We start from the raw sequence: 21,324 nt of genomic DNA, 5'->3' as shown, positions 1-21,324 counted from the left end.
TGGTGTGCCTTGGCTATGGTTTAATGTTTTCATGTAGAGATTGTCCTGCTGCTATTATTTTTGAGTATCTACCTATTCTCTTTCCAGAGGCTTGCAAAATAATGGATCACCTGAAAGTAACATTTGCTCATTCATGGTGAATAGATGCTTGCAGATCTTAGCTCTTAGTCCATATTCATAATAACAGTGAACAGTATTTCCCTTGGAAAGAGATGTTAGAAGAACTGACCCTCAACCTTAGAAAGTGTAAGAGTAGGAGGCGCCTCCAGCTCTGAGGTGTGCACTGCTGGCTCCAGTACTTTGGGTTGCATTCATATCATTCTAATCTTCTGTGCATCCTGTTACCATTAGCCAGTGGTATAGAGCATGGAGTTTTTAGGTTGTTACTATGGAAAGATTGAAGAGTCGATGAAAATAGAACATGGTGAGTAGTCTGCACTTACTCATTGCCCATTTTCAAAGGTTGGCCCTCATCTTGTCAGTTTTGTACATGTCAGTTTTTCTTTTGTCCGTGGTGCTGTGGTAGGTATGGAAAAGTGGAATCAGATCTAGTATTGGAAAAGTTCTTTTGTACTAAATTAATGCTTCCCATAACACCTCAAATTAGAAATATTGTTAACATTCTTTCTCTTAAAGATAGGGTCTTATATGTAGCTCGGCTAACCTGGGACTGTATTGTAGCTGACGGCTTTGCACTCCGCATCCTGCTGCTCTCACTCTAAGTGCTAGAACAACAGGTGTTGGCCACCACACTGGGAGGCAGAAAAGCAGGTGGATCTCAGTGAGTTTGAGGCCAGGCTGGGACTAGTACTGTTTATGAATGTACAGCTTGTGCTTTTCCTTTGCTTGTGTTAGGGACATTCCTTCCACTGTGTAAGCAGATCAGCTCCTTTTCATTATGCTTTGTATGCAGCAGCCATTCTTTATTGATGGCCCTCCAGTGTTTGCATTCAGTTCCCTTGAGAGAGACTTGCAGTGCATTTTCATATACATATGCCTTATGGTTTAGTGCTTTACTGCAGTAAGACACATTCTCAAGGATGGTGTGGCAGGATAGAATATTCATCTGTCCGTCTGTCTATATTATGACTTGATATTTCATTGTTATACTTTCCAACAGGTTTTATGCTTTTGTGTTTTGTATGTGTGTTACTGTGTTTATTGTATGTGCATGTGTATGTCACAATATACACAGAAATCAGTACACACTTCTTTCCTTTCATCATGTAAACTCTGTTTGTCAAAATCAAGTTGTCAGTCAGCTTTGGTGGTAAGCACCTTTATCTGAGGAACCATCCCACTAGCTTGTCTCTTAGTTTTTTAAAACTATCCAACTGTTCAGGTTTACACTTTACAGTATTTTGGTGGTTTGAATATGCTTGGCCCAGGGAGTGGCACTATTAGGAGGTGTGACCTTGTTGGAGGAAGTGTGTTACTGTGGAGGTGGGCTTTGAAACCCTTCTAGCCCTGTTTGCCTTCAGAACAAGATGTTCACTCTTAGGTCTTCCAGCACCACGCCTGCCTGGACACTGCCATGCTCTCTGCCAGAATGATAATGGACTGAATCTCAGAACCAATAAGCCAGCCCAATTTAATGTTTTCCTTTATGAGAGTTGCCTTGGTCATGGTGTCTTTTTACAGCAATGGAAACTTATCTAAGACAAATATTTATTAGCTATGGTCTAGTTTTTTCCTTATCATTCCATAAACATTCACAGGAGAAAAACATAAAATAAATTTCTCCCTCTTTCCCCTCCCCTTCCCTCTCTCCCTCCCTCCCTCTCTCTCCTTCTCTCCCTCTCTCCTTCTTTCCCTCTCTTCCTCTCTTCTTCTCTTCCTCTCTTCCTCTCTCACTCTCCTCCATGTAGCCCTGGCTGCCTTGGAACTCACTCTATAGATCAGACTGGCCTCAAACTCAATATCCACCTTTTCTGCTGGGATTAAGGGCTTGTGCCACTACTCCAGCCCCTCCCCCCCAAAAAGTGACATCAGTTTTTTTTTAAGTGTCTGCTGGGAGTGGGGGTGGAATGAGTAAAAAGGTGCAGTAAGCTCAAGGGTCTCCACAGGGTCAGAGACCCACTCTTCACTGTGTGGGTCCTGAGGCTGGAATTCATGTTGTCAAGGATGGTGGCAGGCAACTTACACACTGACTCATCTTGCTGTCCTCTGAAAGTCTAAGATCCTCATTGCTGCTTAGCAGCATACACATAAAATAAATATTTTTAAAAAGTCACATGGAAAATTCAGTTTATATACAACAACATTTACATTTTGAGTATAGGTAAATAGATGTAACAAATATATACAATTATTCCAGAGCATTTCTATTTCCTACAAAATTCTCTCTGGGCACTCAAAGGCTTTAAGTGGTACAAGCTATAAGTAAAAATACTAAGTTCTCATTTGAGAGTCCCAGAAGGGGACCCTAGTTCCTTTTGAACGGCTTGTAGATTTATAGAACTATAGCTTTGAAATATCTTGCCACTGACAGTGAAGGGAAAAATAGCTAAAATTTTGGTTCGTGTAAAAACCTAGAAAAAAGATGGATGAGTGGATGAATAGGTTGAGTGAGTCTGTGTTGTTGACAGTGTTGAAGAACAACTTTGTCCTTTGAATGTCAGCCCCTGTTACATTTTGAAATATATAGCATGTGTCTTAAGTACTAAGGGTACTTGCTAACTTTACAAAGCTAGCACTAAAATAAAGTTTTAGAGAAAGGAGAAAGATCAGAAAAGAACAAACCTGTAGTTGACAGGAGACCATGAAGAACAAATGCTAATAGGATTGGTATCTTGACATACGCAGGGTAGACAGTATTTTTGGATGCCACTGAGGACCATTGTATTAAATCACCACTCCCTATCTCAGCCTTGGGAAATACTGTGAAGTAAATATGTTTCCTTATGATAGAGGAGCTTACTATATAGCAAACCCTAGTGTCAAACTTGTGATCTTTTTGCCTGTGCATGCTGGTATTTGCCACACCTGGCTATATCTCAGTTCTAGCATGGTGACACAGAAGCTGAAGAAAGTCAAAGAATTAGAGCTTTTGCCCTTTTGTTTTCCCTATTTTAAGAGGGACATACCTTTATTGCCTTTGTATACCATTTCCTCTGCTACTCTTGTACACTGTGGTTGCCTTGGCCTTGGACTGATAGGCTGGACCTTACTCAGAAGAGAATATAATCAACACATTTGGCATGAATTATTTCAATTGGGCATAATGCCACTCATTTGTATTTATTTAGTCTACTTAATGCCCCTCATTTTTTTCCACCAGAAGGGCCAGGTTTGAATTCTCTACAGTACATTATAGAATATAGCCTCTTCCTGTTTCCTACATACGTGCCTATCGTTCTGATTTTATCTTGATACCTCCTCATTGCCATTCAGCCTTAACAAATGGTTATGCTCCCCATTGGCCCTCCCTTTGTGTCTGTTGTTTGTAGTGTGTCCTCCAGAAAGATTATTTAGGGCAGGGTTATACATTATTTTTATGTTTGATGGTCTTTTTCAGTATGTTGAACAGTTACTTATTGGTATCATGCAACTTAGACTCTAGGCTAATGTGGGTACCCAGAATTTCCTCCATATGTTCGTAGAGTTTCTCATAGACTGCTTGAATGACAGGAGTAATCCAGAGCACCATGGGAATGGACAGGCCTCAACTGAGTGATTGATGGAGAACTGTGCACTCAGGGAAGAGACCTGTAAGCCTCCTTTGGAAGTTTTAGTTTTCTTAGAAAGCATTGTTTTGGTTTTGATTTGTTTTTTAGAGCAAATGCTTTCTGTAACCATGTAGGCAGGAAGGGCTCAGGGATTAGAGTGGATCTGGCTTTTTTTTTTTTTTTTAAAGATTTATTTCTTATATATAAGCACACTGTAGCTGTCTTTCGACACACCAGAAGAAGGCATTGGATCCCATTACAGATGGTTGTGAGCCACCATGTGGGTGTTGGTAATTGAACTCAGGACTTCGGAAGAACAATCAGTGCTCCTAACCACTGAGCCATCTCTTCAGCCCGGATCTTGCTTTTCTATTCCTTTTGCACCCTACCCCCTTCTTTCTGATCTGCTTGAAGGGTGGTAGGTAAACGTACCTAAGACTTGTATGTTTATTACCAGATATGATTTCTTTTGTTGTCGTTCACTAATTAGTTTTGAATAGTTGCTTTCTCCCTGAATTTCAGGAAGTGGAGGGAGAAGAGGAGGAAGTAGTTTGTGGGTTCTTTCTGTTGGCAACTCTTAGATTCCAAAAATTTAAGTAAGCACACATGATAGCTTATAACATTCCAAAGAAGGGATAGTTTGAGATTATTATAATTCTGAAATACATATTACCTATTTATGAGTAATTTGTACTCAAGAAATAATTTCCGGTGGGGTATGTAGTTCAGTGATGAATTTTTTTGCCTAAAGTGTAGAGCTCTGGGTTTGGTCTAGCTTCAGATCTCAGTCTATCAGCATTTAGTGCTGTATGATAATTGGGACCCTTCACAAGATAAGTACAGCTTACCCAGGATTTACACTTAGTCTAGCACTGTCAGTTTTTCATTTGCCTTACTTGATGTGACATGAGATGACAGCTCTTGTACTAGCAAAGGGAGCTCTGTTAGTTAAAGTAAGCTGCAGTACATGATAGTTGTGTGGCTGGGCGCAAGGTGTGTGTGCTCTTTTCTATAAGTGAAAATGAATCTGTATGCAGCTTTATTTTTATTTCTAAATCCATTTTGGGAAAGTTAATTGCAACTGTGTGGTTCAGGGATTTAGTGCAAGAAGAAGAACAGTTGATGGAAGAAAAGAAAAAGAAAAAAGACGACAAGAAAAAGAAGGAAGCTGCTCAAAAGAAGGTAGTATATGATAAACTTTGTTAAGCAGTTTGAACATAGAATAAAAGGAAATGACTAATGACTTTGTTAAAGCATCTGATTAAGTTTGTTAACTTCATTCAAGATTCATTTTAATATTTAATGTCTTTGAATGTGCATATATGTTTGTTGAATACGTAATTTAATGCATAATCTTGCCCATACTGAGTTTTTCAAAGGTAAGTACATTTCATGGGGTTTATCTCTCAATGAGTGATTCCTATGTATTTCATTATAATTTTATAATTGGGAGAACACAGAAGCTTAGTGGCCATGAAGATGCAAAGGGTTTTGATGCCTTACTTGTTTATACAACCTTGGAGTGATATGACCATCAATTTTATTTAGCCTCCTTGGCCATCAGTTTCTTTACATTTTATAAAACAAGTGTTATGTTAAATTAGGTGATACAATACATGTGCAAAGTAGGAAATAAAGTAAACTATATTTAAGCAAATCATATTTAAACAAGTTTTAATTGATAAAGAATAAAAGTCCCTTTTAATTTAATTCCTGTGCTGAGTTTCTAAATTTTCACTTTAAATGAAGACACTTTAAAGCAAGCCCTAAGGTGTTTGTTAAAAAAGAACTCTATACAATACAGAATAAGAAGCTGGAGCCAGGGCAAGTATGCAAAGGCCACTGCCAGCATACCTGCCACTCAGTCTTCCCTGTCAAATTCTCAAGGACCTTAAAATGTTCTAAAAGACCCAATAAACTATGTATTCATTTTAGTGGAAAAGTACTGCTGTGCTTTTTAAACGCGTGTCTTAGGTGAGGCATTGTGCTAGGACCTTACCACCACTCAGCGCAGACACAAGGTGCAGTGCATGCAGCATGTCTTTATGGGAAGCTGCTGAAGCACAGAGCAAGAAGATACCTTAGCCTGAGTTGGAGCAGAGGGACAGGACATTTCCTCAGACTAGAAATGAGTCAGCTGATTTAAGGAGCAGAAAAGTACCCCAGGCACTCAGAACCAGGAATTTGTAGCTTGTATGTATTAAAATATGGAGGCTTGGGGGGGGGTAATGGAAGTAGTGTCAGGAGATGGTTCTGAAAGTTAGTGATAGGTAGTCTCTTCTTAAGACTTTGAGTGTTTGTATTTTCCCTCAGGAAAATGTTGGATTAGATTGGAGGCAATTGAAGTACTGATTTAAGGGACTATTGACATAAACCACAGAATTTGCTTAGTAGCTGTGAAGATAGAGCATCCTAGCCTGACTGTTAGATTCCATTGAGTGATGAAATATATTTGGAAACCATTACTCTGCTTAGAGAGTACAGAAAAAGAAGTGATCAGTTAATTAGTTCTGGGTGTGCTAAACTCGCTACACCACTGGGAAAAGTAATAGAGTACAGAGCCTTTTGGAGAACTGAGTGTGAGGAGAGATAGTAGGTGGCACTAATCAGTCCAGTCTTGTCGTACTCAGGGAAAGTTGGAAGAAATACATAGGTGTGCATTATAGGTGTTTGGATAGGGTCTAGTATAGAGTCTTGTATTGGCTGATGCCTTGAGTCCCCCACCAGAGGTTTTCTGATGTCTTTGCAGTTTGGCCCATCTTTATTTGTTATTAATGAAAGAGATGTGTCCTCAAGTCTAAGGTTGGGGAAAACTTACTGCACTCTTGGGCCATGGTACCATTTGCCCATAAAAGAACTCTTGAGGTAAACTAGAGATTGGTGAGGAGGCTAGTTGGTATGCTTAATGTAGAATCTGATTTGGCTAACATCTAAGTGTTGTTGCCTTAGGCTTTGTTGGTCCTAAGGAATTCAAGATGTAGCTAGTAAGTTACAGTGCAGCATGTTTGGGAAAGAACCTCAGGTAATATTTAGGAATATGTGTTTGGAATTTGAGGTGATTCAACAAAAGGAAAAGGAAGATGCTTAGTAAAATAATTTTAAGTTAGCATATAGAAATTAATGGCTCAGTTGTGAAAGTTCATCTTTACCTTCCTTTACAATCAACTTTTAAATCACCAGGTCACTAAGATGCCTCCTTATGTGTGCATACATTTACGTGGAGCTCACGAATGGTGTTTGCCTGTTAGTTATTTGTCACCGTCGGGTCTGCAGGGACAACTTTTCATTTTTCCCACTTCTTCCCTGCCTCAGTTAGTGGATCTAGCCTATCTCTCATCATATCCTACAAGAACCACCCACGGCTTGCTTTACCAGATCTTCCACATATTGCTATGCATCCTGTCAATCCACTAAACAGTCTAAAGGAAGTTAAAAACCCTCAATAATTGTTAAATTTCATTGTCCAGACTGCTACTATAAATACAGCTTCTCCAATTTGCAGAAAACCAGCGTATGACTGAATTTGAATGCAACCTGTTGGCAAAATAAGGACAGCTGGTATTTCCACACACTGCTACCAAATAGCTCCTTAAAAAAAGAAAACTCCCAGATTGGCCCATATGAAAGACTATGAGTCACAAACTGTTAAGACAGGGTTTGTGGAGCTTTTTTTTTCCCCCTGTAGAAGCCAGCAAGTGTATCCTAGTATAAACCAACATGAGTCAGGTGGACAGGACCATATACACATGTGTTTGAACATTAATTCATCACAACTCACCTGGTTATGAACCTTGCACTTTAACTTCTGCAGAAGACACTAGCAGCTATCTGTTTTAATCTGTTTGTGTTCAGTATCAAGTGACTTCAGTGGCTGATGTTGGTTTCATCATGCTAACAGATGCACAAGTTGAAATTTGATTCTCTCTCTTATTGGGTATCTGTTCTCACAGCTCTACCTCAGCACTGTGTTCTAGGTAGAGTAGTATCTCACACTTCTGCTTTACATCTCACCATATACAGGGGAACTTTTAAACTGAGCAATCATATAAAAGGAACATTTTATAATGCGAAATAAAGTATAAGTTCTCATGCTATGAATACAGAAAACATGTACACTTAACTTCCTAACAGCATGTGTGCTTTTGAAATCTAACTATGGGGCTGGAGAAATGGCTCAACAGGTTAAGAACATTGACTGTTCTTCTAAAGGTCCTGAGTTCAATTCCCAGCAACCATATGGTGGCTCACAACCATCTGTAATGGGATATAATGCCTTCTTCTGGTGTGTCTGAAGACAGCTACAGTGTACTCATAACATAAAAAGGAATAAATAAACATGTTTGTAAAAAAAAAAAAAAAGAAATCTAACTATGCCATGAGCTATTTTCTGCTTCAAATAAATCAAATAACAATGTTTCTTTAAGTGCTAGATATTATACACAGAGCATTGAGTATGCTAATAAGCTAGCTCTATACTGAACCAGATTCCTGTTCCTCTTGCTCTAGATAACTTATTAGGCATCATCAAAACTCACTGCAGTATTTTAACAATAACAGGTCTTTTTATTTTGCTATTTCAGCATATATTCAAAATTTAGTCTTTCTCTAAGAAATTCTATATAAAACATAGGTACTTTAAAAAAAAGTGGTATTTTCTACCCTAGAAAATGATCATGATACTCAGTGAGTTAATAATAACTTAATATTAAACATTTTTCTGTTCTAAAAACCTTATCCTAATAAGTTGGCCATGTATGTACTATACTTTTTATATGATGAAGAATCTCCTGGTTCTTAGATCTAAAATACAGTTTGATGGATCACAGTCATGTAGCTTCAACCTTAAAAAGGGGAAAGGGATGATTAACATGAATTTTCCCTCAGGTTCCAGTTTTATAAGAAAACTTTCAAGAGGTATCTTAAGGGAGTTGGAGTGAAGACCAGGGAGATTGAGAAATAGGTTAATTATGAGGGATAATATAGACCCTGTCCTTCACTTAACTGGTAGTGAAGCGTTGGGACAGCAGTGATACAGACTGGAATTTCTGATAAGATAGATGTCAACAGTCATACTATTTTAGGTATTGCTGTTACTGTTCAAATTGAAGGGATTTTGTGGATATAAGTTATTAAAACCTAAGAGAGACTTGGGCTATAATAATATAATGTCTGACTTCTTCCTTTCCTTAGATCTGAGTCTCATCAGAGCATTTCTCTGAAACATTGGTGGTAACATGACCAGACTGAGGAGGTGCTTACTGAGGGCAGTGAGATGCTCTTCTTATAGCTCTGTCCTTCCACACACCTTACTCTTCCCTTAGTATTCACCAGACTAGGATTCTAGACTAGGTACCTTTTGCTAACTCATAGGAAAGACTTTTGAGTAATTGTTATCTCAGTTTTAAAAAGTGAGTTGAACTTGATTAATTCTTTATTCCTTTATGTATTAGTTACTTTTCTATGTGAAGAGTCACTGACAAAGGCAACTTAGAGAAGGGTTTATTGGAGTTCCAGATGACCACCATGGTGGGAAGCATTGTAGTATCTAGTCAGGCATGGCATTGGGGCAGTAGCTGAGAGCTTACATTTTGATTAAGCATGAGGCACAGAGAGCTAACTGGGAATGGTGTGTGCTTTTGAAACCTTAAAGTTCATTCCCCTAATTCTTCCCATTCAACCAGCTGGGGACCAAATATTTGAACATTAGAGTCTGTAGGGGTCATTTAAACCACCGTGATTTATTATATCTGGAAGGTGTTGTTGGTTATCAGATAGGAGAAAGACAGAGCTAGGAACGAGTGTCAGCTCATTTCCACATGTGAGAGTTAGAACTGAGAGCAGTCAGAACACATAACCTGATAACCGCTCCCTGCTGTTCTGGGCTTTCTTCTGAGACAACCTGGAGTCCTGAGCCTCCTGACAATGCTAAGAGGACTATTTGACCACATTTGCAGATGAAGAAGGAAGTTACCTAATTTAGAAAAGTTAACTAATTTGACAAAAGTCACACATTGTCACAAATAAAGCTCAGAATTTGAGCTCCAAAAAATTGCTTAGACATTTAGAGAGGTAGATGGGACAGGTGCTGTAGAACTGTTCCGAATGAAACTCCCTTTGTCTTGTTTGCTATTATCTCATGTCTCCATTTGTAGAATTGTTTTAAAGATTGCTTGAAGGTGAAAAAATGTTAAATATTAAAATATTTAAAATACCAACTGTTTATAAACTTCTATGTTTGATTTGTCAGAACTCTATTGTCTTGTGTAGGACACCTTACTCTTAATAGTATATAATTTCCTCATACCCAAATTTGTCACGCTTTATTATTTAAATACCATAATACCATAGCTCTTATTATAATAAGAGCTTACAATAGCTCTGAAATACAAGCAGGATAGTTTCATCTCAATTAGTTCAAGACCAGCCAGCCTACACAGTGAGATCCTGCTTCAAAAACAACAAAAGAAAACATTAAGGACAATTTTTAATATTTATGTAATTCAGTAGAGCCCAAATACTGCTTTAAAAAAATAATTTATTTTATGTACGCGAGTATACTATAGCTCTCTTCAGACACACCAGAAAAGGGCATCAGATGCCATTATAGACAGTTGTGAGCCACCATGTGGTTGTTAGGAATTGAACTTAGGACCTTAACTGATGAGCCATCTCTCTAGCCCCAAATATTTCTGTTTTAACACACAATCTATACAAAATGAAGTTGTTCTTATACTTTGAAAAATACTCAGTATTAGAAATTTGGTATATATTTTGCAGATCTCCATTTAAACTGGCCTCATTTGGGTGATCAGTAATTATACGTGTTACTACTGGCTACAATTTGGGTCAGTTGAGGCAATTACTATTAAAATACTAGATCCAGTTGGAAATTCTCATAGTTACTTATTTATACTGCGTTCTTAGAGCAGCGTACAGAAACCTGCTGTAAGAAGCAAAATTTTACCACTTCCATTTCCTCTTCATCAATTGTAATGAGGCTGGATTTCTATCATTCATTTCTTCACCCTGTCAGTCAGTGTTCTCAGGGTTACCTCCTGGGGCCGTTCTCTGTTGGTGACAGAATACAGGATGAGACTGGCCATTGTTCTAGAACAGTTGGTCTCAAACCCTTTTAGGGGTCAAATGACCCTTTCAATGGGGTCATCTGTGGCCATTGGAATACACAGACTTAGATAATGATTCATAACTAGCAAAATTAGAGTTATGAAATAGCAATGAAAATAATTTATAGTTGGGGAATTACCACAACATAAAGGTCACAATATTAGGGAGGTTAAAAACCACTGTTCCAGAACATCATAAAACTGCTGTCCCATACCCAACAGTTTTTTAAAGCCTATGCTTTTGCTTTTGGTTTTAATAATGTCCTAATTTCTGTGTCTTGCAGTTTTTCTTTGAAAGCCATTTATAGAGTTTTTTGGGGGCCTTATAAAGTAATTTGTATTCTGAGTCTTTGGCTTCATGAAAAAATTTAACATATATAACAAGGTACTTCTAACACTTCACAGAGTTCTAAGTTCTACGAATTTTTTTTTCCTATAATCTGATTTTCAAAATTAAAGCCAGGTGGTGGGTTATCTATCTAATATCTTTAAGGCCAACACTTGGGGGAGGCAGAGGCAGGCTGGTCTCTGAGTTCAAGGCCAATCTGGTTTAAAGAGTTAGTTCCAGGATAGCCAGGCCTGTGCACAGAAACCCTGTCTTGAAAGAAAGAAAACACAATCTTTTCCCTAAAATAAATAACTATTGTCTAGCTAGTTGATAGGTCTTTTAGCATTACTCTTCCATCACTGCTTCTCTTTTAATTTTGATCATAAAATGCAAGATGGGCCTCCATTATTTTGTGTATCTCTAATGCTCTAAAACTGGACAAAGCATCATAGTGAAAGCTGAACACTGGTGTGGCTTTAAAACATAAATAGTTGTATATGCTTATAATGATATAACTTAGAATGGAATTTTTGATATCTTAATTTTTTTTAACTAAGCAAAATGAATTGCCTTGCCCTGAATTTACCTTGTCTTAACTTAGAAATAATTCTTACTAAGTTATTATTATTCCGCCTTTTCCGGTCAGCCTGAATGTTACTGAATCTTTTACATTCAGGTTTCCATACCATGATTCTGATGAGAAGGTGATTTTGCTTGGGGTACTCTCACTGTTTTTTTTTTTTTTTTTTAAATAGTTCTTGTGGGGGCCCTTGCAGTTTGAGCTGCTCACCTAAGTCAACCCCACTGCCCTCCAGCTTACTCCTCAGGTTTACTGTCAGAGAGCTAGTAAACCAGAGAGCTAGTAAACCCAGGCCTTGGAAAGCAGGTTTATCAGCTCAGCTTGCTGCCCAATACTCATTTTTGTTACGTGTCAGAAACAAGTTAGTTTGAAGTTTTCCACATAGTAGATACTGAAAAGTTGACTATGTTAGTTAAAATATCAACTTGATCTCCAGAAATTAAATTTATTACAAATTTGGCCAAAGTGATTATGTATAACTTTTCTTATAGAAAGTGTAATTCTTGTTGATCATTTAAAGCCGTTCAAACATGCAAAATTTGTTACAAAATTATGCAAAGGTGATAATTATAAAATCATTTAAAATGTAACATGAGAAACATGTTATATTCCTTCCTATTTAGAAAATTATAAGCCACCATAAAATGTTTTCTATGCTTTATGTCTAAAGAATTAATACAGAAAATTTTATTAGTAAACATATCAATCAAGAACAATGGGGCACATCTGTGGGAAAAGAATGCTTACATGTCTTTTCCTGTATAGTTCATCTAAATGATAATTTCTTTAATAAAAATGTATATCTTATATAATAGTGATATATAAACATTTTATCATAAAAATTCATTTCTTTCAGTTTCATATTTACATTGTTTTTTGTTTGTTTGTTCTCATTTTAGGCCACTGAACAAAAAATCAAAGGTACGTTGTTTAAAGCTATTTCTTCTTTTTTTTTTTCCTTTAAAATCAAGTTGTTTATGTGCATTTTTATTCACCTTCAGGATGGGAGAGAAATGTGTTAAGGAAACTGGGGTGGAAACAGGCTGTTTCAGTGAAGTCACATTGATGTCTTCCTTTGAGCTTTTTTATGGTGTATATCACCACATGGAGAAGATACTGTCCTAAGGCTGTCTTGAGTAGATCCCACTTTCTAATGCTGTTCAATGTGAGTCTTGGGCACATGCCTTCACTTCAGTCTTCCATTCTAAACTCTTACACAGGATGGTGTCCGTTTCTGCCTGCTTTACTCCTTGTTCTCTGTGCTTATAAAAGCATAGTAGTGACTCCTGTTTCTGTATTACTCCTATTTCTGTATTTCTTTTTTTTTCCTTACAACTTTATTTTTAAAAAAGAGAGCCACATGTACAGGTTTTTAAGAGCATTCTGGAATAAAACTATATAAATATATTTTTGTCAGTACTTGATTCTTTTATAGGTTTGATAGTATACATTGAAATCTTACTAGTTACCATAAGCATAAAGTGCATGTAAAACTAAATGTAACATGAAAATAGTCAAAAGTTTTCTTGGTGTGTATAGATTGAACATAATGATTTTTAAATACCAAAAATTGCCACAAGGCTATCGTAGCTCTTGAGTTACTAATGATTTAAGGTCTAGGTATACCCCACTCTGAGTGGGTGCTATACACTTGTTGTTGCTTCCTCCCCAAGAAGAACTGAGGCTTCCACTTTTTGGTCTTTCTTTTTTTTTTTGAGCTTTATATGATCTGTGAGTTGTTTCTGGGGTATTCAGAGCTTTCTGGGGTTAGTATTCCACTATCAGTGACTGCATATTATGTCTGTTCTTTTGTGATTGGGTTACCTCACTCAGGATGATATTCTCTAGATGCATCCATTTTCCTGGGAATTTCATGTTTCTAATAGCAGAGTAGTACCCAATTGCATAAATATACCACAATTTTTGTATCCATCCATCTACTGAAGGACATCTGGGTTCTTTCCAGCTTCTGGCTATTATAAATAAGGCTGCTATGAACATGGTGGAGCATGAGTCTTTATTGTATGTTGGAGCATCTTTGGGGTATTTGCCCAGAAGTGGAATAACTGGGTCTTCAGGTAGGACTATGTCCAATTTTCTGAGGAACCGCCAGACTGATTTCCAGAGTGGTATTTCTGTATTTCTTAAATAATATATTGCTAACTCTGGGGTCACTGAGCCAGGTTACCTAAGCACCCTGAACTGAAGCTTAATCCCTCTCAAATCCTGAGTCAAGAGTCCTTCAGCTTCCACCTGACTATTTAGTAATGAAAGTTGTATAGCTTGGAGACTGAGGTTACTCGACTCCAGCATACCAAGTTGGGGTTTTGGCTGCATCAGAAGTGTGCTCTCGGTGTCTCATTAGTGTTTGTATTCACAGCACTGTGGTTATGTGATTCATACTGGTTAAGGCAAAATCTGTTAGATGTTCTTGAATAGAGTATATAACCTGTACTTTACTGAAGAAAGGTTTTACATGAACCTAAGGAAAAACTGAGAGTTAGGAATTTGAGAAGGTAAATGGATTTATTTACATTTTGACCAGAGCTGGAGAGAAATTCTCAGTCTCTACTTTACCCATACCAGTGTTATAATTTATTGGAAAGATTCAGCAGACAGCAAGAACTATGCAAATAGAGTTTAAGCTGTGACTACAGGTTACAAACCATCTGGAAAAGAGAGTCATCTGCTCAGCTTCAGGGCTCCTATGAGTAGCCCGTTCTTACTCACTTGGTATTTTTCTGGAGAAATTATGATCCCTAGTTTGGGGAGGTAAGTCATATCTGAATTTAACCACAAGTACCCATGGGAAAGTATTGAGCATGGCAGCATGCTATTACAGTCCCAGTACTGGGGAGATGGATGAGCACAAGGCTACCTGGAGCTTGATAGCCAGCCAGGCATGCCAAATTTGTGAGCTCCAGGCCAGTGTGAGACTATCTCTGGAAGGAGATGGGTGGCATTCCTGAAGATGCCACGAAAAGTGATTTTTCTGAGTTATACACCCATATACACACACACCCTCAGACAGGCTCACACAGTGATTTTTTTCTGGGTTTTACACACACACACACACACACACACACACACACACACACACACACACACACACACACACACCCCTGCAGACGGGCTTACTGGTTGCATGCTTAAAAAAGAAACTAATTCATAAAGACTCCCCTTATATAATGGAAACTGGAGGCACACTTAAGCAGAATATAATACAGCGTAGTTTAACTGAGTCATTAAGTTGTCCTTAAGCACTTAAGAGGAGTGCTGTTTCACCTGACAGGAATGAAGCCTTAAACAGAGTCGAGTAGAGAGAGTTGAGGCTAAAGAAACAGGTGAGAGTCAGGTCCAAGGGAGCTTTATGTATTTATGTAAATGTTACATGTTCATATATGATCATACTAAGTAGTTTGGATTTTTACCTGCAGCTAGGAGCCACTAATGAAGAGAGCTTATGCAAAGGAGTGGCATGGTTTGTTTGGAGACAGGCTTGCCTCTGTATCCCAGAATAGGATGGAACTAGAAGCTCTGATTGTAGGCGTGTGCTACCATATCCAGCTTTTTTCATGCTTTATACCTGTTAATCTCTGTTCATTGAAAACTGACTGGAACATGGGTGGAGATTTAAAACAGATAATTTCAGGACAAAGGAGGCAGGTAGATAGAACAGGTAGTCAGAATGGAACATTTGTTTCTTCATATGGGTATGGTTGACTATATAAAGGCCTAGAGACTTAGTGACCCCAGAGAAGGAAGACCAGGGAGGGAAGAGAAAGAATACATACAGGGTAAAGACACGAGATGCCAGTACAGTAGACACAACTGGTAGCTGCTGGACGGCCATGTGTTTGTTGGCACACAACTTTAATCTCAGAGACAGAGACAGGACGGCTGTTGCAATGAATATTAAAAAATGGAAAAGATTATCTTTATCAGCCCCGAGGTCTCACTCTGCAGGCACCACTTCTATTACACCAGGTCCAAGCTGCCCCCACGGTCTCTGTTCCCTTCCCTGGCAGTTTTACTCTGCCTACCCTATTGCCTCCCGTCTCAGGATCTTTCTTTACCCCAAATGCCAACACAAACATAACTCTAAGGCCAGATAACTTATCATACAGGTTTATATATTCAATTCTCAATCCATCCACCCTCTACAGAAGATTACATCAAAAGGACAAAAAAAAGAACTGCCCTTCTATATGAGATAAAAGACCTATAAGATCTTTAAAATGTTTATAGCTACCTAACACCAATTAAGTCGACCTGGGTCTAATTCAGCCTTCCTGATGTCCATCTTGGAGCTTCTCTCTCGGTTCTCCCCTGACATCTGACCTCTGACCCTCTCTCCACCTCCTTTCCCTGCCCAATCATCGGCTCTCACCTTTATTTTACTAATTAAAATGGGAAGATTCAGATGAAGCCACCTTCATGAGTATTTGACTAGGCAACCCTTCTTGGGGAAGCGGAATTAACATTAAAATATGAACAGCTCCAGGACTGTTTACAGAAGACCTCTGAGATAAGGCCAGCTTTTAGTCTAAAAAGTGAGTTTGAGGCCAGCCAGGGCTACATTAGATCCTGTGATCAGAAGAGGAGTTGAAAGTGAAATTATAACTGAATCAGGATTACCGTGATGTAGAGTATACGCAGCATTTTAAAACTATATCTGCACTTACTCCACCAGCTTTAGAAGAATGCCCCTAGCCCGCACCCCATTTCCCCACCAGGTTGTTGCTCTTTGGTTTGGTTTGGGTTTTGGTTAAGTTTTGTTTGTTTTGGTTTTCTCTTTTGCTCTCCTGGGGTCCATTCGATCTGACCGCTTATGTTCCAGCCATCCCATGATTTTACACTTGACACTACTTGTTTTTCCTGCTCTTTCCTGTTTTTTGGGCCAGGTTCTTGAGTATGGCTGTCATGGAGCCTTTCAGCCTTACTTCCAGTAGGTTGCTCTAGACATTCTTAATCTTTACCCTTTTTAGTTTTTCAGAACTTTATTGCATTTGTAATTTTGGACACTTGATTATATTCTGTCTTAGATCATTGATTGACCCACAAATAGGATTTCCTTTTCAGTATAATCTTTGAGTACCTACTGTTTAATATCTTTTCCAGATCTCATTTATCATTTTACTCACTTGCTGATACTACCTCCTCATTGTTTAGATCCTCACAGTCTGAGAATGTTCAACTGACTTAGGAAGTCACTTGAGATGCAGTGCGCTGTTTCCTTCTGTTTCATGTCATCCTTCATTTACTGGCACTTCACAATTGCTCCTAATTATTTTATTTATAAACATGTATTTCATTTATATGCTGGGTATGTGTCTTTTATGTTTATGATTTGAGGTCTATAGTAGGTAGAAATGACAAATTAGAGCATTGGGCACCCAGCTTTGTCCCCTGTCGATGTGTTCTGATGCACACTTCATATTGTGCAGTGAAACATCCGTTATGCTAGGTGGTTTATCTTGTTTTGCTTTGCTCTGACATTGGTAGTAACAGAACCTGAATCCACCTTCCATTCTGTTTTAGTGGGCAATCCAGTATTAATAGGTCCTAAAGTATAGTAAGTCTCAAGACACACTCAACTTGAATAACTGTAGCTTTGTGCTCTTTAATCCATTCCCACTTCTCTCTGTTTCTAGTGATAACTAATCAATACTGAGAAATTTGGGGTTTCATTTGTTTTGACAGCATTGGGGATTGTGCCAAGGGCCTTACATATGCTAAGTAAGTACTTTATCACCTGGCCAAAGCAAAAGTCTCTATTATTTTTAAATTCTACATTTTGTGAGAATATGCAGTATCTTGGTTTATTTCACTTAGCATAGTCTTCAGGGTTATTTGTCATTCCCAGTGTCAAGACACCCTTTTTTGATACTGAGGAACATTCCGGAGTCAGTCAGTCTGTCTGTCTGTCTGTGTGTCCCCAAGATGTCTCCATCATCGATGTGTGTGCTCATTCACGGGTCTATGCCATCGTTTCTTTGTCTTCTGGGACATTCAGGCTTTGGCACGTCTTTGCTATTGGAAATAATTCTGCAATATACTTGGAGTCTGTACCATCCCACAGGTACTTAACAGCATTGCATTCTTCCCTTTGGGGTATGTACCTGAGGAGGTGAGCTAGGTCACATGAGACAGTTCTCATTTCTGAGGCATTGATAGCTTCCATTTCTCAATGGTCAAACCTATTGAACAAAGTTCAAGAACTTAAGTAGCTTCATAGAGCTTCAGAGTAGAAGACTGAGCTGTAAGAAAGCTGTGGCTTTACACATGTAGTGTGGCATAGATGATTGAGATTGTTGGGTATACTTAAGAGGCTGTTCACAGCTGATAATGGCACCCCAGAGAATCTAGTACCTATGTTCTGTGGTGTATGCCCATAACTCATTCTGTCACACTGGTAGATTAGTCACCAGGAGAGTTAGGGTGGTGTTGAGGTTAGTCTGGCTTATTCAGTGTGCCACCATGGTTCTGTGTTGTGAGCTGGTTTGGAGGCCAGCATGTGCTGATGTTTGCAACTGAACAGATGATTAAGAACCTCTTAACTGGGGCTGGAGAGATGGTTCAATGGTTAAGAGTTCAATTCTCAACCACTAGCGCACAACCATCTGTAATAGGATCTGATGTCCTCTTCTAGTGTGTCTGAAGACAGTGGCAATATACTCATACATAAAATAAATAAATCTTAAAAAAAAAAACATTTTAATGCCAGATTCCTTTCTTTCTGTGAGAGCTATCTTTCAATTGTGTGACAAATAAGATTTATAGTTTTCTGTTAACAAGATGGGAAAATAGCAGCCTGCTTTCATGGAAAATAGTTAAGAAAACAATTTTGTTTAGTTAATAGAGTCACCATTTTTCTTTCCTATTATTAAAGAGGGGAGAGGATTTGCATGCATATGATTAGATTAATGTATTTAGGAACACACCCACCAGTAAATTGTTTAAATTGATGAAAATGAAAGATTTTGTGTTTCAATGTATGTAGTGCTTCTGAAAAGGAAACAGGAAGAAGTAGAAAAGCAGTTTAGCAGTGTAATCAATAACTATATTCAGAGTTAAGAACAGATAGTTTTGGGATCTCTATGGGAGCATCCAGAGTTATGTGTTCTGAGCTGCGAGTCTGAGAATTTACAAAGGCAATAATCAGGGCTTCGGTTTGAAAATGAACAATACGGGAACCTTCTCTTTTAAGCTTTAGAAAAGAGTTAGATGAATTATTAAGAGTATCAGATAACATCATTTACAAAAAGACGTTCTCCAAAAAGATGGTACCCACTAAAACGTTTCACCTGTATTTAATACAGTACACTTTTTTAGTCCTTTAATTCTGATCAAAATACTACCCAGGTCTCAGAGCCTTTGTTCTGCTGTGTCCTAAGGAAAATGCTGGAGGACGGTCAGAGGCTTTTAGTCCCTGCTCAAGATGGTAACTGGGCTGGACTGTCATCCTTTCAGTCTTTATTTCTGTGGTTTGGGGCAAGTTTCTTAACTGGAATTTATTTTCCAGCATCCAAACCAGTACTCAGAGGGGAGATAATCCAGCCCATGTTTCTGTTGTAGAATGAAAAAGGTAATGGATTGGAAGCTCTGGGGCTTGCAGGCAGAATGTTGGGTAGGTATTGTGTACTGAAGTATGTGGGTAGAAAATTTGAGTTTTCACAGAGAGAGAGAGAGAGAGAGAGAGAGAGAGAGAGAGAACGAGAACTTAGGACAAAAATCTACAGCTATACCTGTTCCTGTCAGAAGTGAACACAGAGCTTGGTTTATTTTCTTTCATTTTTTCATTCATTCGTATCTTACTCTAACAGGCATAAATACTTTTTAAAGTTTTTCATCATTATTAACCATTCCCCTACTGTTAGAGAGGTTTTTACTCTTAATTTCATATTTACACTGTGAAGGACATTTGTTTTGAGATCGCACTGATTTTACCTTCTAGGTCTGCTGTTTACTAGATGCTCTGTGTGAGCCAACTTTCTTCTGTGTCTCTGTCACTTTATCTGTAAAATGGTGATACGTCAGTGGTATAGAATTATGAAATAAAGATAGCATGCACATTGCCTGGCATCCAGTTGAAACATGATATTTATGTTTACATTTCTACCACTCTGGTTTTTTCAATATCCTGGCCATGCTAGGAGTTTCTACAGAGCTTCAGGGTCTCCTCTTCCAGGTAGTGATTTGCTTTATCCTTCCATTAAAATAGAAACCAATGTAGTAAAGGGGAAATAACAGTACATTGTGTCTACCTTAAGATATAAGTGTATCATCTTTGAAACTTGGATGGGAGTATCAAGGTGGCTGGCTATCAAGGATAAGAATGCTGACTGCTCTTGCAGAGGTCTGGAATTCATTTTCCAGTACCCATACTGCCTGCAACTCCAGCTTCCCGATCTGATATCCTCTACTGGCCTTTGGGGCCATGCATCACATACATACAAACACAAAGTAAAAGACTAAATGTTTTAAGATTGGTAGGTTAAAATTGGAGATTTCTCATTTTTACTAATACTTACTGAGCTGGTTATTGAGGATCTGCCCATTCTTGTTTGCTTTGAGTTTTTGTTAGTAATTCAAATGAGCTAGCTGTATATGCTTATTGTTGTCTAGTTGGTATTTGTTGTAATTCCTACACTATAAAGATTTGTAGTCTGATAAGTTTTGATACTCTGTATCAAGAACTAAGCCATGTTTGAAGTCATTCCACAGGTTGGGATTAGGAGCACCAGGCCCCATGGGTACACATACCCAGAAAAGAGAAATATATGCTCAGAGGGAAACACAGAATCAAACATGTGCTTATGGCCAATATTCTCTTAAATTAGGCCTCATTGAACAATTGCATTTTAAGATTTAAAAAAATTTTCTGTTTATTTTATACATGTATATAATAAAATGTGAATATATCAACTAACCCCCTTTCCCTATAACTCCCCCTATGTTGACCCCCAACATACATCTGAACATCATGTCTTCTTGTTTTTATAACTAAGTCCAGTTCTTCCTCAGTTAGGGCTGGGACCTGGAGCTCTATCATCTAGTTCCTATATGATGCAATGTTTTTCTTTTTTTTTTTAAATGAAGGTTTTGTGTGGTAGTGACAATTGCTGTGAGTTCATGGTTGTGGTAGCCATGCCATGTCCAGAGGACAGGATTTTACAGCACCATTCTGCACCTTAAAGCTCTACTGCCTATCATCTATTTTCAATGTTATTTTTTGCTTTTTTCATTTTGTATATGTTTTGATACTGTGATGTTCAGCTTATGAAAAATTTTAGTTTTGCATAAATTTTCTTGTATTAATATGAAGTGTCTTTCACCCTGGATATTCATAAAATGCATTTCAAATCACAGCCTTTCCTTATTATTATGTGAGATTCACAAAGAAATATACGTTGTTGTTGCCTATTGGGAGCATTATATTAAGAGACAAAAAGCTTAGCCCAAATTATTACTAAAAGAAAAGGATGGGCCTAGAGAAATGGCTCCATAGTTAAGAGCACTTTTACTGAGGGACCGAAACCTGGTTTAGTTTGCAGCACTCAGAAAGCAGCTCACAACCATCTGTAATTCAAGTTTCAGGGAGTCTAACTCAAACACTCATAT

General features: G+C 38.1%; 1 protein-coding gene across 2 annotated transcripts in view; it reads left to right on the top strand.

The window, feature by feature from the left end:
* TNRC6A (trinucleotide repeat containing adaptor 6A) overlaps positions 1-21,324 on the top strand; it is a 70,484-nt gene that overhangs the window by 14,055 nt on the left and 35,105 nt on the right. For both annotated transcript variants that reach the window (XM_080912208.1, XM_080912207.1), the window contains exons 3-4: positions 4,763-4,850; positions 12,600-12,621. In XM_080912208.1, coding sequence (XP_080768334.1) covers positions 4,763-4,850; positions 12,600-12,621 — 110 coding nt within the window. The remainder of the gene's footprint in view (positions 1-4,762; positions 4,851-12,599; positions 12,622-21,324) is intronic.

Source organism: Micromys minutus (assembly GCF_963924665.1).
Source record: "Micromys minutus genome assembly, chromosome: 2".
Taxonomy (NCBI): Eukaryota; Metazoa; Chordata; class Mammalia; order Rodentia; family Muridae; genus Micromys; species Micromys minutus.
The sequence above is the reverse complement of the archived record's forward strand: the minus strand, read 5'-3'. Positions and strand labels throughout refer to the sequence as shown.